The sequence below is a fragment of the Myotis davidii genome, unplaced genomic scaffold, assembly GCF_000327345.1.
Source record: "Myotis davidii unplaced genomic scaffold, ASM32734v1 scaffold1437, whole genome shotgun sequence".
Lineage (NCBI taxonomy): Eukaryota > Metazoa > Chordata > Mammalia > Chiroptera > Vespertilionidae > Myotis > Myotis davidii.
The window spans coordinates 1,391,729-1,411,429 of NW_006288601.1; the positions used below are offsets into that span (position 1 = coordinate 1,391,729).

Below are 19,701 nucleotides of genomic sequence, written 5' to 3' on the forward strand. Positions count from 1 at the left end.
AGCTCCTTGAAGGCAGCAACTGGCTTAACATTTCTTCCTTTGTTAACTTCCAAGGATTGCCGGGCACTTAGTAGGTAGTTTGTAAATTTTTTTTTTGGTGACCAAGTAACTGATTCAAAGAATGAATGAACAAAGACTGACTGATGTTTACTTTCTCAAAAGCTCTACTTTTGTGGAGAGGTTACAAGCACTCTGTATTTTCATTAAAAAACACACACACACACACACTCACAAAAACAACTTATAGCTAGAAGCTACTCAATCAATGCAAATTAACTGAACAGAACAGAACTTCAGCCATGAAAGGGAGAGCAGATGGGACAAAAGAGGGCTTGACTTTACCATATTGGCTTGTTCAGTGCCTACTATCTTCAATGTCTGAAGGACATTGAATTTCTCTGGCAGGCTTGACTAGAAATTTAAATAATAAGGAAAGGAAAAACTCACAAGAGTCAAAATGGTCAAAAGTATTAAGAATAAACATGTGTTTCCTTTTTAAAAAATTAAATGTATTGGGGTGACATTGGTTAATAATATCATATGGGTTTTAAGTGTATATTTCTATGATACATGATTTGTACTAGTATATTGGATTGTGTGCCCACCACCCAAAGTGAAATCATCTTCTGTCACCGTATCTTTGGCCCTCCTTGCTCTTTATAAATGTTTCTGTTTCAAAGCAAAACAAAACAGAAAGCAGTCCTCACAAGATCCATCTTGCATTTCAGACTCCCATTACATTGCTAAGCACATGCTGAGTAACTGAAAAAGCACTGGGAAGTTAGGAGTCAGGAAACTGGGTGTGCCACCTATGTGATTGCCCAAAATCACATATCAAGTGAGTGAACATGGATAAGACATTTAAAGCTCCCTAGATCTCATTTCCTCATTTATAATGTAGGCACTAAGCTTTTAGCGTAAGGACCAAGTAAGGTAATTCATGTTAGAACATTTTGTAAAATATACAACCTTATGCAAATGTTAAATTTATTTCTAAATATTTTATTCTCACTGATGCTACTGTAAATGGAACTGTCTTCTTAGTTTATGGCCTTATCTTTCACAGGGATGTACAAGTGTGGAAATAAAAACATGATGAGTCTATTCAGAATCAAGCTGACTTAATCCTAACACTGAAATCCAGTACAGGCTGAAACTTGATTTTACCTGTTAAGTATTAAACTAGCTAAATGCTGCCTTCTAAAATATCACAGTGATCCTTTTGATAGTAATGTTCCAGAACGTCTAATGTACTTACTGAGTTTAAATAAGACTTGTGAGAGGCAGAACAGGACAAGTTACCTAATCTAGCATTTTGTACTATTCATGTTTTCAGAGCATATTGCATAAAATTATCCTTTAAAATAAGAATTTCCCTGAACCAAAAAGGAACTGACAGTTTTTTGAGCACCTATTATGTATTAAAGTATACAATGAACCTACCAAAATTTACCTTATTCACCCCCACAACTCATGTTAAAGACTTCACCTAAAGTCACATTGATAGTCAACCCTGGAGCCAGATTCTAAGCTAGGTCTGACTCAAAGGGGCAGGCGCTTGTCACGACACTATACCAGAATCTGAACTGCAGCATTTTGAAAAATCTAACACTTGCGCACATCCCACAGCTTCGAAGGACGCTTCTTTCAGTCCTTTGCATGTTATTCAAGGCCACAGTTCAATTAAAGATGGAAACATCCAGAAAGAATGACTGCCTTTAGGGAACAACCACAGATGGAAGCGAGGGTAACTTAAAGCCTTTTGCACTTCTTAAACTTATACCATGTGCAAATATTATCTTTTCTAAATACAGAAAGAGTGAGAGAAAGACAGAAGGAAGAAAAGATGATGGAAATGAGAATGAGGAAAATAAAATAATTAGTTACCTTCTAGTCTTTCCTACCCTAAAATTTCTTCCACCTTTAGGGAGTCTCAGCAAGTACTATAAGGAATACTAAAAGGAAACATCCCCTACATAACCCTACTCCTTCTCCAACCCAAGTCCAATATCAGATTCTGGCCAGTTCTCTTAAAACCAAGAAAATACCTAAGTCAGAAAGAAGTGGAATTATCTTATCCTGCCTTACCCAGAACCAATCTCTATGCAATCTAAGCTTCTCTTCACCCCTGCAGGCAAAGAAAGACCATTTATCCCTCTCATACCAGGAAGGTCAAAAGAATTTCAGCATTTTAGGACTTGGGCCTCAGACATTCAGAGTCAGAGGAAATAGAATAGAAAGCCAATGAACTAAAAGTTATTTGAGCTGCATATCTCCTTTTTGTCTTAGATAATTTTACCAGAGGTAAGGTACACAACATAGAAATGATGATGGGAGTTATTATGCAGATGAAGTAGAAGTAACTATGCCAAGTTTCAATTCAATTCCACAAGCACCTATATATATATATACACCTCTATTGGTGAGAACTTCCCACTTGGCCCACCAGAGCCATACGGGGCCACTCGCTGTGTGTATGAAGGATGCGAGCGCAGAGAGGCCTTTCCTTGTCATTGTTCCCACCATAAAATTTTCATTCAGAGAGCTGAACTGAACATTTTAAATGTGTGAATTGTGTGGTATGTGAATTATATCTTAATAAATCTGTTAAAAAGAAAAGGAGAGAGAGAGAGAGAGAGAAGAAAAGGAGAGAGAGAGAGAGAGAGAGAGAGAGAGAGAGAGAGAGAGAGAGATAACCAGAGCTGGAAACGTTCCCAAATGCCTCTCTAAAATTAAACACCCTCTTGTTACCCAGTGAGTTGCTGAATCAATTCAACCATCCCAGATGTTTTCCTTATTTCCTGCCGTTGAGCTGTACTCTATAATTTAGTATTAGCAGAAAGTTAATAAAAACACATCCTTTGTAGCTAAATTTTACACAATGTTTACCATTTCCCTCCAACATACACATTTCCTCTGTTTTCCCACTGCAGCTGAGCTGCCAAAACCTTGTAAGAGAATAATTACCCTTCTACACCCCTTCTACTTTAACGATAGTCCCAATCCTTGTGCATAATCAAGTGTTTATGGCAAACTGTTTTGCTTGCCTCTCCAGGAGGTTTTAATTCACCAAACTAGAAGTGGATTTCCCCCCATTTGGGGGGCAATAGTAGGATTTGGGAGTGGTGTGGGGTTTCATTTTGGGTAATGAAATATCCTAAAATAAGATAGTGAGGACAGCTGCACAGATCTGTGAATATACTAAAAAACCATTGATTTGCATACTTTAAATGAGTGAACTATACAATATATGAATTATATTTTATACAGCTGTTTTTAAAACAGATTTTACTCTACATCCAAATGTCCATCAACTAATGAACAGATGAACAAAATGTGATACAGTCATACAATAGAATATTACTTAACAAAAAAAGAGATAAAATATTGATATATGCAACATATGAAACTCAGAAACATTATGCTAAGAGAGAGAACCCAGCCACAAAACACAAAAGAGCACATACTGCATGATTCCCTCATACAAAATATCCCCAAAAGGCAAATCCAGAGAGGCAGAGAGCAGATTAGTGGTTGCCTGGGGCTGAGAGTGGGAAGAGGAAGTGATTGTAAATAGGCACAAGGCATCTTTAGGGGGTGATGGAAATGTTCTAAAACTGTATTGTAATTGTTTCACAACTCTGTAAATTTACTAACAATCATTGAATTGTACAATTTAAACATTAGTTTATGGTCTGTAAAGTATACCTCAATAAAGCTGTTTTAAAAAAGAAAGTACTCTAAAAGAGGCCAATAACACAATTTTTTAATGGACAAACTATATGAACAATTTACAGAATGAACTAAAAGCACAAAGTGATGCTTAACCTCACTAGTAATAAGAGAACTAACTGCTAATTAAAACTATAATGTACCAAACAGACTAGCAAAAACGCCATGGAAACAACTTAAATGTCTACCAATAGAAAAACAAACAAATACATGATGATATAATCACATAATGGATTAACATCTAGTGGCGAAAATGAATGAATTAATGTCACATACATTGCAATGCCATTAAAATAAATTTAAAATCATGTACAATGATACTACAAATAGCTTAAGGGGTAGTAAGTACAAATTCAGGATAGTGATCCTTTCAAGTAGAGAATTTTCAGCTGAGTGATGGGTGCATAAGCATTTTACTCTTCATATTTTTTATATGTTTGAACTATTTCATAATAAACTAAAATTTGAAAATTTACTCTAAAAATGTTTAATTTATGCCCTAGCCAGTTTGGCTCAGTGGATAGAGCGTCAGCCTGTGGACTGAAGGGTCCCTGGTTTGATTCTGGTCGAGGGCACATGCTCGATCCCCAGTAGTGGGTATGCAGGAAACAGCCAATCAATGATTTTCTCTCATCACTGATGTTTCTATCTCCCTCTCCCTCTACCTTCCTCTCTGAAATCAATAAAAAAAATATTTAAAAAATAAATAAGTAAATTTACTACCGTAGAAAAGAAATGAGATATGTGGAAAATAAAATTTTAAATTATTGAGAAATAATTCACATGCCATAAAATTCACTCTCTTAAAGTATGCAATCCAGTAGCTTTTAAAATATTACAAGGTTGTATAAAAATCACCACTGCCTAATCCAAGAATATTTTTTCCTTACTTCAAAAAGAAACCCCATACCCATTAGCAGCTACTCCCAATTCTCTATCTACAATTCCTAGCAACCACTAACCTACTTTCTATTTCTATGAATCTACCTACCCTGAACATTTCAGATAGATCGAATCATACAATGTGTGGTCTTTTGTGTCTGGCTTCTTTTTAAATATTTTAAATCATAATTTTTTTTTAAATCCTCATCCGAGGATATTTTTCCATTGATTTTTAGGGAGAGTGGAAGAAAGAGGGAAAGACAGAGAGAAACACTGATGTGAGAGAGGCACATCAATTGGTTGCCTCCTGCATGAGCCCCAACCAGGACCTGGGTCCGGGAGGAGCCTGCAACTGAGATACATGCCCTTGACCAGAATCGAACCCAGGAGGGTTCAGTCCGCAGGCCAACACTCTATCCACTGAGCCAAACCAATTAGGGCTTAAATTATAATTTTTAAATTCATCTATATTGTTGCATGTATCCATACTCCATTCCTTTTTATGGCTAAAAAATACTCCATTATGTAAATATATCACATCTGTTTATCCATTGATAGACTTCTGGGTTGTTTCCATATCTGGGCTATTTTGAACAGTGCTGCTATGAATATTCTTGTATAGATTTTTATGTGAACATGTTTTCATTTTTCTTGGGTATACATCTAGGAGTGGAACTTCTGGGCCATATAACTCCATGTTTAACTATTTTCCAAAGTGGCTGCACCTTTTTACATGGAGCATAGTTTTGAAAGCTGTTTATTCTTGTAAATATTTTTCATTTATAAATTTATTGAAATAAACTTTAAAAAGGAATATTTACCCCAAGACTAACACAATGGATTTTATTTTTTATTAAAAATATATATCCTATATATATATCATATAATCATAGAGGATATACAATTTACTTTTTTTTCCATTTTCAGTATATATTTAGGTAGTCATTTGCAGGATCCATTTATTCAGACTTCTTTATGATGGTAATTACTACCAAAAGCTATAAAGTCGATTCAAAATGTTCATACACTTTATGAAGCCTACAGTATTGTATTCAATTTCTGTCAATTTCTTTAAAAGGCATGCTTTCATCAGTGGCATGTGCTAGTTAGAGAATATAAACTGTTTAACATTCAGATAAATGATGAAAACTGACGATTTCAAAATGTATCAGTGTTTTTTCACTAACAGCTTATAGTTTCCAGTTTCAAAAAGTGAAAAGATTTTGATGATTTGGAATAATTTAAGATTAACCATTCCAATTCTTAAAGAACCAATTAAAAAGGCAAAATTATTTTTAAAGACTAAGTAAAAATATTCGCTAAAAACATTAGTGACTCAAATTACCAACCTTAAATACATCCTCAATACATCTACTAAGTTCTTCTTCTGTCACCAAAATGGTCCCTGGCACCATGTCATTCTCTGGAATCTCTAGAGAACAAAAACCAAAATTACCCACACTCAAGTCAACAGAAATAGCATGTCATTTTTTTTTGCCATTTTTTAATAACATACTGATTGATTCTAGGATAGATTCCTATTAAATATATAAAGGAATTTTAAGTATTTACTCAACTATTATGTTTACCATGTCTGATTAATTTCACTTCACCAAGGCTCAGTCTGGTGAAGTTTTACTCTGCAAAAGAATTAGATTTTTTCCATGACTCCACATCTCCCACCACATACACCCAGAAAAATTCACACTACAAAATGACTTCTACACAAAGTCTACACAGACCTAAATTTGGTTTAACCATAACACCCAACATTTTTTTCTTCATTTTTAACCTTAGGAACTACTATCTAGAAAAAAAAATTTTTTTTTAATCACCAAGAGTGCTATAATGATACTCAGTATCCCAGCATTAAACTCAATAAAGCTATACATACTAAGGGAAGTGTTGAAAATGTCAATCTTTTAAGACATTAAAACAGAACTAAACACACTGGCCAAATTCGGGGAAAATCTGAGCATCAAAATAAATGACAGAAATGTTTGGTAACCAATTAAAAAAGAATCTAAATATCTATATTGATATTTAAATAATAATTTTTTAAAGGGGTGAGGCAGGAAAAAAGAAAAGCTCTTCTTTACAGAATACTAACAAAATAGAAATAATGAAAGAAATAGTCACCATTTTACTGGTAAGACTCATCAATGGATTCTAAACCATAGTATGAAAGGCTATTGGGAAATAGTATTCACACAGACTATCACACAGTCTCAGACTATCATGACATAGCTTACTTATTAATTACATAGGGAGGACAGTACTTTACAATGGAGAAATCTGTGTGCTACTGCATTAACTAAATTATCAAATATAACATTGCTAATAATGGGATAAAGTGATTACATATGTCCCTTAATCTGATGGAGACTGAAAAAAGAACCATCATCCTATATAGTATTCCTGCCAAAATGTTTAACCTGGATCTGATCATGAGGAAACAATTAAACAAATACAAATTAAGAAACATGCCCTAGCTGGTTTTGCTCAGTGGATAGAGCATCGCCCTGCGGACTGAACCCTCCTGGGTTCGATTCTGGTCAAGGGCACATACCCGGGTTGCAGGCTCGGTCCCTGGTGAAGGGGCGTGCGGGAAGCAGCTGATCAATGATTTTCTCTCATCAGTGATGTTTCTATCTCTCTCTCCCTCTCCCTTCCTCTCTGAAATCAAAAAAATATATTTAAAAAAAAAAAGTAACATTCTATAACCTAGGCTCTTCAAAAATATGGGGTGAAAGACAAACAAAAAACTGGAGAAGTATTCTATATTAAAGGAAACTAAAAAGACATAGAGGAATGTAATGCATGATTCTTGGCTGGATTCTGGATTTTAAAAAGTAGTTATAAAGGAAATTCTTGGGACAGTTAGAGAAATCTGAATAAAATCTGTATATTAGATGATGTCTACAACTAACTCTCAAATGTTTCAGAAAAAACAATGTACACGTATTGAAAGAGAAAGATAAAGCAAATGTGGCCAAAAAATAACAGTTGGTCAATCTAGGTTCACTGTATCTTCTTAGAACTTTTGTGAACTGGATTTTTCAAAATAAAAAGTTGGGGGAGAAAATGGTAAAACTAAAGTCACTGATATACCACAGACTGAAGTCATTTAAACCTGAAACACTGAAGAAGATCCTTTAGAGGGGCACCCAACCATCAGACTTCCTCCTTTACCTGCTGTATTTAAACATCGATGAAGAGGCGCTAATACTGGCTGAAGCAAATACTTTGCTGCCAATTGTGGGTGTTCTCTTGACATAGTTATGAAGGTAGTGGTGGCAACTCTCTGAAATTGTCGTGCTGTTAATTTATCTTGAAAGTGAAATAAATCCAGGATCTAAAAGAAAAAGTATATGAAGAAAATAAATACCAGCCTCTTTACAAGGGGCATTACATTAACTAAAAAGAAAAAGCACTAATTTCTTTTTTTTTAAATATATTTTGATTGATTTTTTACAGAGAGGAAGGGTGAGGGATAGACAGTCAGAAACATCGATGAGAGAGAAACACCGATCACCTGCAAACCCCTCACTGGGGATGTGCCCGCAACCAAGGTACATGCCCTTGACCAGAATCGAACCTGGGACGCTTCAGTCCGCAGGCCGACGCTCCATCCACTGAGCCAAACTGGTCAGGGCAGCACTAATTTCTTTAGGCCAAACAATAAACTCACTGCAGTAACACTGATTCAACAAAATCGGTTTTTTAAAATTTAACAACCCAGTATCAAAGGTTGTGAGAACGAAGAGACTATGTTTTCATTAAATAATTTTATAAAATTTATAAAATATATGCTCATTGTAGAAAATCTAGAAAATAATGTTTTGAGAATGAAATTAAATCTTCCTAAATCACTAATAATCATTTTTGGTGTATTTTTTCCAATATACAGTATTTCTGTATAATTCTTTTTTCTTTTTAATTGAAGCCACACTTAATATTCGGTTTTGGCAAAAGCCGGTTTGGCTCAGTGGATAGAGCGTCGGCCTGCGGACTGAAGGGTCGCAGGTTCGATTCCGGTCAAGGGCATGTACCTGGGTTGCGGGCACATCCCCAGTGGGAGATGTGCAGGAGGCAGCTGATCGATGTTTCTCTCTCATCGATGTTTCTGGCTCTCTATCTCTCTCCCTTCCTCTCTGTAAAAAAATCAATAAAAATATATTTAAAAATATTGTTTTGTATATCATTAAAATATCATCTATATATATAAAGCCCTAATATGCAAATAGACTGAACAGTGGAACAACTGAATAACCAGTTGCTATGACGTGCGCTGACCACCAGGAGGCGTGTGTGGAACATGGTGGGCGTCGGCCGTGGTGGGATGGTGGAACAGTTTAGCAGGGCACCAGACCAAGGCGGGGTACCTGTCACTGTCATTGGGGTGAGCCTCTGGTGGTTACTGAAAATTCTTTGCTTCCCCCAACGCCGCGGTCCCATCTAGTGCTCAGACCCGCTGCTGGTGCTGGCCCTAATCGCTCTGTGCCATCAGCGGGTGCCAGTGGGGCCGGCGCCGTCAGCGCGTGGGAGCAGCGGGAGCAGGGCTGCCGGCAGAGAGGGGACTGGGGGCTGCAGCAGGGCTGGTGGGGGAGCACAGGATGGGCCAAGACCCACCCCAGTGCCCACCGCAGCCTCGTGGCCCACAGTTCAAGGTGCACGAATTCGTGCACTGGGCCCCCAGTACTGTTATAAATTCCTCAAAAATACTTTATGGTGATATATATCTATTCAAGCGGCAGGTAAGAATTTATTAAATTATTTCCTAATATCCAGACATTCTGTTTATCACCAAATTTTGCTAGTATAAAAGCACCACTAAATGAAATTACTGGGTCAAGGTATATAAGTACATTTAGAGTCTGAAGTTCGCCTGTCGTGTATGAACAGCCTATTTTCTCAAAGACAAACATAGATCTCCAGTGCCTCGGTGGGTTTACCACACTCTAAAAGCAGCTGATAGAAAAGTATATTTCTGTTCCTGACTTAAAAGTGACTCTTGCACTTTTTGCAGGCAGGAGAATCTCTGTCCAAAAACTGTATGTGACCTCTGACACTGCCAGAAAGACTCAGCAAGCCTGAAACCTGTGACTTGATTTTAGCCTTTGTCAAGTACCAAAACTAAAGCTCCTAGTTTCAGAAAATATTTATTCATCATTGCAAATGCTAACTTTGTCCTGTAAGATTATTTATATGTAGTATATTTCACTATAAAATCTTTACATTGTGATATTGTGTTCTCATGCATGCCTGCCCAAGAGAACCCTGATCAGCATAACAAAGAACTACTTTCTTTGGACTATACTTCAAAAGCCATGTCTTACATTTAATTGCATGGGGAGTACTGATTAAGAAAACTCCTTCCAGCCCTAACCGGTTTGATCAGTGGATAGAGCATCAGCCTGCAGAGTGAGGGGTCCCAGGTTCGATTCTGGTCGAGGGCATGTACCTTGTTTGCAGACACATCCCCAGTAGGGGGTGTGCAGGAGGCAGCTGGTCGATGTTTCTCTCTCATCGATGTTTCTAACTCTCTATCCCTCTCCTTTCCTCTCTGTAAAAAATCAATAAAATATATTTTTTTAAAAAGAAAAAAAAGAAAGAAAACTCCTTCCACATTTTTCACCTATCAGATTAGCAAAGGTAAAAAAGTTTTGTAGCATGTTGTATAGGCAAAAGTGTAGGAAAACAGATACATAAATAATATCAGTTAAAAATTTAACTGTATATACCCTTTGAACTAGTCATTTCAATTCTGGGAATTTTTCCTATGGTAGGACTTGCACATGTACAAGATTTATGAGTATTAACTGTAGCACGGCTTATAATAGCAAAATAATGAAAACAACTCAAATATCCATTAGGGGACTGGTTAAATAAATTATGGTACAGTAATGTAATGCAATACTACCCACCCATGAAAAAGAATTAGGCAGCTCTATATGAAATGACTATATGAAATGATCTCCAAGGTACATTGTTAAGTTAAAAAAGCAAAATGAAAAACAGTGTGTGTAGTATGTTATCATTTGGATGAAAATTAGACTATATATACACATACAAATACATATAGTTATATATACATAACACACAGAATATTTCTGGAAAATAAACAAGAAATTGGTAACAGTGACTACTTCTGAGGGACTAGAAGTGAGAGGGAAACTTACAATTCTGTTAACTCTTTTGTGCTTTTTAAATTACTAGTATGTGTCATATTAATTTACCTTATTTATTTAATACCTATTTTTAGCTAATTAAAAACACAGAAAAGATAAGGACCAAGATAAAACTTTAGTTTCATAGCCCAACTCTGATAGCAAGCTTGGTGGGCTACTTACTTATCTGATAGTGATAAAGTGTACTTAAACCTAACAATTAGGTCGGTGTCTCCAACAGGTTTTTAATTCCCTTATTAAGAAGGTCACTTGCTGAAACTGATTTGGCTCAGTGGATAAAGCATCGGCCTGTGGACTGAAAGGACCCAGGTTCGATTCCGGTCAAGGGCATATACCTGGGTTGCGGGCACATCCCCAGTAGGAGATGTGCAGGAGGCAACTGATTGATGTTTCTGTCTCATTGATGTTTCTAGCTCTCTATCTCTCTCCATTCCTCCCTGTAAAAAAAAATCAATAAAATATATTTTTTTTAAAAAAAAAAGGTCACTCACTGAACAATAAACTTAAATATTATATTGCTTTTACCTCAATATTAGAGGAACATTAAAAATCCTCTTTCTGTAAATAAGCAGAAAATCCTCAAACATTCAAAAGAAACAAAATGATTTACCTGGGGGCAGGTATCTCTATAGTAGTCCTCTGGTGAGAGAGACTGCTGGGGACAAGAGGCCAAAATCTTTGCAATCAAGTCACACTTTTTCCAGTCAGCAGCTGTTGCCTCCGCATCACTCCCACCAGCCACTCCAGCTGTCAGCAATGAACAGAGATGTCAAAAACTCACAGCAGTTTCCCAGGTCAGGTCCTAAAAATCTGAGATAGCCCTGGCTGGGTTTTCTCAGTGGTTAGAGTGTGGGCCCATGGATCAAAAGGTCGCAGATTCGATTCCGGGTCAAGGGCATGTACCTCGATTGCAGGTTCAATCCCCAGCCCCCAGTCAGAACTCAAGTGGGAAGCAACCAATTGATGTGTCTCTCTCACGTCAATGTTTCTCTCCCTCTCCCTTTCCCTCACCCTCATCCTTACCCTCTTTCCTCACTCCCTCCCACTCTCTCTAAAAATCAAAGGAAATAATATTCTTGGGTAAGGATAACAAAAAAACCCACAAACTTTAACAATTACCAGGCATACGCATACAATTCAGTCATAAAAAGGAATAAAGGGCTGATTCATGTACAACACGACTAAACCTAAAAAAACAAAATGAAGCTAAGTGAAAGAAGCCAAACACAAAGATCACAAATGGTATCATTCATTCCATTTGGATGACATATCCAGAACAGGAAAATTCATTGAGACAGAAAGTAGATTAGTGCTTACAAGGAACTGGAGGAGGGGACAGGGGGAGTAATTGGGGGGGATAATGATAAAAATGTTGGGAATTATGGTGGTGCTGTCGGCACACAGACCATGTGCATCCCCGAGCACGACCTCTACCCCAACGACCTGAGTTATACTTTAATGTATATGTGAATGTATCGAAAGTAATCTGTTTGTTTTTTCCTGGTTTTTGTTTGTTTTTGTTTTGCTTTTAGCCTTTATGTGCTAGGATCACAGGCAGACTTTGTAAGGATGGCTGAAGTTCTCCTACAAGGTTTAATTTCTTATCATGTATATATTCCAAAGCAAGCTGCCTTGTGGTTTCGGCCAGCCTTGTGCTATGTTGATAAGACTGATTTACTGCTTAAAATCACTTTACTTTATCCAATTTTTACTGAACTTTTTATGTAAAAAATAAAATTAATTAAAGAAAAATGTTTGGAATTAGATATTAGTAATGGCTACACAACTTTGTGAATATACTAAAAACCACTGAATTGTATTGATTTTTTTTAAATGTATTTTTATTGATTTCAGAGAGGAAGGGAGAGGGAGAGAGAGATAGAAACATCAATGATGAGAGAGAGAATCATTGATTGGCTGCCTCCTGCACACCGCCTACTGGGGATTGAGCCCAAAACCAGGCATATGCCCCGACCAGGAATTGAACCGGTGACCTCTTGGTTCCTGGGTCAACGCTCAACCGCTGAGCCACACCTGGCTGGGCTGTATTCTTTATTTTTAACTATATTTTTTAAGATTGTTTATTTGAGATTTTTCTTGTTTCTTTTTTTTTTCTTTTCTTTTCTTTTTTTTTATTGATTTCAAAAAGGAAGGGAGAGGGAGAGAGAGATAGAAACATCAATGATTAGAAAGAATCATTGATCGGCTGCCTCTTGCACGCCCCCAACTGGGGATCGAGCCCGCAACCTAGGCATGTGCCCTTGACCAGAATCGAACCCAGAACGCTTCAGTCCGCAAGCTGACATTCTATCCACTGAGCCAAATCGGCTAGGGCTATTGAGAGTTGATTCATTTTTAGAGAGAGAGGGAGAGTTGAGAGAGGGACGAGAGAAACACCAATTTGTTGTTCCACTTATATATGTATTCACTGGTTGATTCTTGTATGTTCCCTTTTCTTATATGTGCCCTGGTCGGGAATTCAATCCTCAACCTTGGCATATCAGGACCACACTCTAACCAACTCAGCTTCCTGGCCATGGTGTGGAAATGAATCCAAAACTTCATTCCAAAGTGTATATCTCTAAAATATGTGTAGCTTCAAGATAACTATTTTGTGTTTTAAGTCCTGAGGTGAAGTCCTCTTAGCACCCTGCTACAAAGCCTTTTCCCACTGAGAATTTCACATTTTCTTTGGGGTTTTACTTAAACTTTCTGTGCAATATTTTCCTCTGATACTATAAATATTTGAAATAGCCCACAATATCATTCAACAATGTGAGCAGTGTGTCACGAATGTTTTAGAAAAATGGCAAGAAAATAGTTTCTTTGGAAATTCAGAGAGCGGCTGCCCACACAGACGCCGAAGCCAAGCGGGGGCCCGACATCTAACTTGTGTCTTCACATCTGTGCAGGACTGAAAAAGGAAGGGAAAGGTATGAACTGAATGTCAGTGAAATAGATGGGATGTGTAGAAATTATTAAAACATATGTAATGAGACAGACTGACAATAAACAGTATGCTATACAGGCTTCAAAAGAACATTTTTTTCCTTAAAAAAAGGGGGGGGGGCTCCTTTACAAAACCTTCTTCCTCATATTTGTTTTAACTTTTAAGAAAGTAAAAATACAGTAAAACTTCCAGTGAAACAGCAAGTGAAGTTTCAAACCTAGAAATAGACAAACACATCAGTGAATAAAATACAGATTTGGGGAACACAAGGTTAATGTGGCCATTAACCCTGAATGCAGTCCTTCCAGTTGAATCTAGCTTCCAAAGAAGATTCCTCTGACCACTACTCACCACCAGGAGGACAGTTCACAACAGACAGAGGGCAGGCACTCTAGTCTTGCCTCCACGGTCTTACCTACTATGATTCCTTGCGACACAGCTATTTCAAGAAAGAGGTGGATTTCTTCAAGGGCTCCTTTTTGAGAGCTCTGTGGCGCCATCATGAACAAACAGACTTGTGTCCCTTATTTTGAGCAAAAATGTTAACCATTTTTGGACACTTGGGAGCCCAAAATTAGTGAAGGAAACAATCCTAACTAACCTGTCCTCTCTCTTATATTTATGGAGGAGTAATAATTACCATTTATTAAGAACCTTCCACATAACCTCAAAGGGACTATAAAAAAGGCACTGCTGTCATCCCATTTTATGGATAAGGAAAGTGAGGGATGGAAAGGTGTATTAATTCATACAGCTGCGCACTGAGGTTGAATTCTAGTACACCTAACTTCACAGTCTCTTTTTACCACATTATCATTATAATGCATTTGTTTTAATCTGGCAAACTGTGAATTTGTTCAGAGAAGCAGAGTGTGAGCCCAGAGGAGCCCTATGGGGGAAGGGGGGGCTATAGAAATGCTCTAGGGATGAGATGAAAATGACTTCAACTGGGAGGCATCTTTGTCTCCAGCTTCAGCTGGTCCTTGTTCCTGACCCACAGCCAATTCCTTTGGCCCCTCACGCTTTACTCACCAAATTTATGACTAAACTCTAGGTCCTAAGAGCAAATAGGTAATTCCCATCTACATCCCCAAATTCAGTCATTGCAGATACATAATTATTTTTAAGGAAAAAAGGAATTATCGTATGCCTAGCCCTAGGCGAATATATACTACTACTTTTTTTCCCCCCAAAGGAGCTAAAAATAGTCCCAATAACAGCTCTAATTTTAATTTCTTGACTTCAAATACTCCATTCAAAGATAAGATATTCAAATATTTCTGCCAAAAGAATTATTGTCAAACAGCCAAATTTTAGTTTAAAAATATCTAGTTTCAGAATGAATATATTTTAAATAAAACTACCATATTCTTGGGAATAGTGTTCATCATTCCATTAAAAGGAAAATCCTTTTTAAGTTAACCTAAGGATCAGTGAAATTTAGTTTTCCAAATACCATGTAATGATCTAAGAGATGAAATGAGGTTTAACTAGATTATCAAATTTCCCAGGAGAAGGCCCACTCCCAGAAGACTGCACATTATAATTAATGATTCACCCACGAGAGTCCCTAGGCCTGAATACCGACCTGAGGTGGTCCTCCCTGGAGGATAAGTAATTCTCGGACTGCTAATGGTTGATACACTTGATCCAAGATGTCTCTCAAGGCCTCCCTAGATAGGGCTCTTTCCTCTTCGGTTAACACCTAAAAAAAAACATGCAGTACTTGGCTTTTGCAGAATACAAAGCAGGCAGGCAATCGAAGGTGATATTTTACAATACCGCACAGACACTTGTGAGGGGAGAGAGAAGAAGGCTTCTTGATTTCCTTCCGCCTGGAGGAAGCCACACTACAGAGACACTCCTGCCCTCTCTCCATCCCCGCACTCGGCTCTGGGCAGGAAAGCTTACTGACTTACCTCAATGGTGAGGCGGGAATAAGCTTACTTATTGGCTGGTTTTGTCATGCACAGCTCAGCGCGTTCCTCTTCCACCTCTTCAGAGCAAGTGCACATTCTGTTCTGCTCTTCCTGGCTGTGCGTTTTACAGAGGCACGTCCCCTGCCGGAAGGCAGAGGCACTGCAGTTTCCCAGCCCTCCTTAAAACTGGGGGAGTAGTAAGAGTGTCTGATTCTGGAATTCCCTGTTGGGAAGCCCATTTGTCTCCATCTAGAAGCAATATCCTCCAACTTCTAATTTATGAGTAACGTTTGTTTTAATTTTTTACTTATTTTAGAGGGAGGAAGGAAGGGAGGGGGAGAGAGAGGAAGAGGAAGAGAGAGAAACATCGATGTGAGAGAGAAACATTGATCTGTTGCCTCTCATACACTCCCCGACCTGGGATCGAACCCACAACCTCTTGGTACATGGGACGACGTTCCAAGCAACTGAGCCACCGGCCAGGGCTAAAGGTGATGTTCTGACTTTTCACATCTCTCTTACTCTGTTAAATGTCTTTTAATTCATTGAGAACTTGGGCAGCAAAGAGGAGTGCTGTTCATTGGGCCTCAACAGTGCTGTCCCCCTTCAGTAACTCAGTTAAGCAGTCAGTGTGCTGCCCATTATCATTTAGCAAACGGAGGTACAGGAGCTGCTTAGGGTATAGCTGGGACTTGTCCAGCTTCATAATGACACCCATCATGTTTCCCCTTCTGCCAGCTTCTCCCACCTTCATACTTGGTCCTTTCTATGTCTTTCCCTTTCTTTTGTCTCTCCTGCCCGAGACCCCTGGGGCACTGCCTGGCCCCAATGATATTAATAAAACCTGTCGATCAAATGCCCCTATCTCAGAAGTCCAGATAGAATTGTCAGACTCATACCCTGTCATAAAGAGCATAGCGCTCTGCTCCACAGAACAAAGGCAAGGGAGAGCTCATAAATTCCTGTCACTGCTCAAATGATAGTGGGTTTTAGGTAAATGTTTGTGAGCACAGCCAGGAGAGAGAATGGAAAAGGGAACCAACAGGCCTGGCAGGGAGGCTCAGTTGGTTGGAGTGTCAACCCCTACAGCAAAAGGTTGCAGGTTCTATTCCTGGTCGGGCATGTACAGAAAGCAACTCATCAATTGATGTTTCTCTTTCACATCGATGTTTCCCTCTTCCTCTACAAATCAATAAACATATCCTGGGGTGAGGATTTTAAAAAGGGGGGAACAAAAAGAAACATGTTGGAAGATGACATAGAAAAGTGACAGAGAAATGAGGTGGTGGGCATTATGAGATCTGGCCGCAGTGGTTAAGGAATTACCCTGCATATGAACTACACTGACCCTCGCTACATTTATACAATTTTATAAAAAGGACACAGAGGCTCAAAGAAATAGCCTGTGATAACTGTTCCATAGAATGACAAGAAGGGACAGGTGAAATGGGCTCTCCAGGTGTGCAAATGACTAGCATCTAATAAAGCTCCAACCCTCTAAAAAGATTCATTTATCTACTGGGTATGCTTTGACATTCACTAGGAACTCTAGCTCTTTCCATCAGTCCCTTTCTAAAGAAGTAAGAGTTATCTTTTATAACATGCACACACAAATATATACACATATCATAGATTCACACAGACACACCCTCAGACTCTGACTCTCTCCTCTCTCTCTCAACATATATTTTACCTCTTCTTCAGCTTTTAGTGATTTTCTCTTGGTTGGGCAGAATCCCAGTTGGCACAGACCTGCTGCAATATCCCCAAAATGGCGGCAGAAAATCAAGCTCCCCAGAGATGCGTGCTGAGCAACATTTAGGAGGACCCTGCAGCTGGTATACAGTCTCCGGGTTGCATCGGGGGCAGCATCGAGACACACCACGTCTTGAACAACAGCCCCAAACTCAGTCCTGTATCTCAAGGGAACTCCAACACCAGGCATGAGATAGGGGCAGATGCCCAAGGTGACCACAAACTGTAAAGCTGACTGGACAGTCTTCTGCTGGGAGATACTGAGTGTATCTGGGCTCAGGGCAGGGGCGGCTTCTGGAGTCCTTGGGTTGGGTTTAGCTGGAATGAAATCAGCAGCAAGGTGGATCATGGTTTCCTTCAAGCACAAGAGCAACAGTAAGGTTTGAGAGGTAAAACTCCAGGTGACATCCACAGAGTTTTGGGGCCACTCTGCCCTATTAGCAATTTCATCCCTTAGGAGTTTCAGTTTCTCCCAGTGAGGATCCTTCAGAAATTTGTCCTCCAAAGCAGACAGGTTAGATTTTAAAGTAGCCAACAAGACATCATGTTTTGTGATCTGTAGTGAACTTGAGCCTGATCCTTTAAAGGGAAAAAAAAGGAGAGACAACATACGTGGAAAATTAATTACACTTTCCTCTGTGGAAATGCACTGCCCACTCCAGTTCCTCCTCTGAGGCCTGGCTCAGAGGGCACTGCCTCTGGAAAGCCTCCCCTAATTGTGCCGCCCAGCCTAGGCAGAATTCAGGACCACATTTCCTCCCTGCCCACAGCGCTTCGGATGTCATTAGAATAGCGTCCCTAACATGTTATACTTCAGCTAGTTAGTTTCTATTCCACTTGTTCTGAAGTCAGAGGCCATGTCTTAGCTATCTTTCTGGGCTTAAATTGTAGCTAGAACAGAAATTTAGAAAGCTGAACATTTACTATCGAAGATTCATTCACTCAAACTATTCTAGGTGCAGCCATTAAATTATATTGAACATTAATTAATGACATGTTCATTCAATATATTCTAAAGTGGACAAAGAGTATAAAACACTGTATGAGCAACAGATGTAAAGTTTATAGAAAAAATGCAAGTGACTTTTAATCATGAAAATATGATCCACTTTGCTCCTAAAAGAAAGGTAAGTTAAAATTGTACTAAAATAGCACTTCCCATCTATCAGCTGGCTAAAGTCCAAGTTTTATAACACACTAGTGACCCGGTGCACAGACTCGTACACATTGAAGGGAAATTAATTAGGTGGCGGCCAGCGGGGCCAGACACACTCTGGAGCCAACCTCCCGTGGTCCCTCCCCAGCCAGCTGCACCTGGGGTGGTGCTGGGGAGTGAGCAGGGTCCCGCCGGCAGGTGGGGTCCCTTAGCCTGGCCTGCAGGGATCAGCTAAAACCACTCTCTGACATCACCCGAGGAGTCTTGGAGTGTGAGAGGGCACTCTGCAAAGTTGCTGTCATCCAGGGTGTGGAACGCAAACGCAAGTGTGCAGTAAACCAACCAGATTTGGGGGGACAGTGCCCCAGCAACAACAAAACCCACGGCCAAAGGTAGAATCCTGCAACCCCACAAGGAATTGGGCTCCCTCTTCTCTGGTTTCGGGGTGAGTCACCCGAGAACCACCACTGCCAACTCACTGCAGCTTGGCAGCTCCTGCGTTGAGCGTCTGGCCCCTGGTGGTCAGTGTGCATTGTAGCAACCAGTCAGACGGTCGGACACTTAGCATATTAGCCTTTTATATATGTAGATTATGTGACAAAGTTTGGGGAAAAACACACGATCATACATTGCTGGTAGAAACTAAAATGGTACCTCCCTAAGGAGAGAAATTGGGCAATATATAGTAAAATCACATCGGCATTTAACCTTTGCCTAGCAATTCCATTTTAGGAATTCAGGCAAAAATGACATATACACAAGGTATTCATTGTAGTGTTTCTTGTATTAACAAAAGACTTGTGCTAGCAAGTTTGGCCCAGTGGATAGAGCATCAGCCTGTAGACTGAAGGGTCATGGGATCGAATCTGGTCAAGGGCACGTACCTCAACTGCAGGCTCCTCCCTGGCCTGGGCCCTGGTCAGGGTTCGTGCAGGAGGCAACCAATCAATGTGTTTCTTTCACATCAATATTTCTCTCTGTCTTTCCCCCTCTCTAAAAATCAATGGAAAAATATCCTTGGGTGAGGAGTAAAAAAAAAAACAAAAGACTGAAACAATCCAAATGCCCATTAATAGAAAACTGATTGAATAAGAAATGGTATGTACACATAATGGA

At 39.1% G+C, this 19,701-nt stretch overlaps 1 protein-coding gene across 1 annotated transcript in view; it reads right to left on the reverse strand.

The window, feature by feature from the left end:
• The window catches only part of TANGO6 (transport and golgi organization 6 homolog), a 160,442-nt gene that overhangs the window by 115,863 nt on the left and 24,878 nt on the right, over positions 1-19,701 (reverse strand). Inside the window, exons 2-7 of the mRNA XM_006760364.2 lie at positions 17,368-18,008; positions 15,344-15,460; positions 13,578-13,719; positions 11,416-11,552; positions 7,807-7,969; positions 5,964-6,046 (exon numbers count right to left, since the gene is read on the reverse strand). Coding sequence (XP_006760427.1) covers positions 5,964-6,046; positions 7,807-7,969; positions 11,416-11,552; positions 13,578-13,719; positions 15,344-15,460; positions 17,368-18,008 — 1,283 coding nt within the window. The remainder of the gene's footprint in view (positions 1-5,963; positions 6,047-7,806; positions 7,970-11,415; positions 11,553-13,577; positions 13,720-15,343; positions 15,461-17,367; positions 18,009-19,701) is intronic.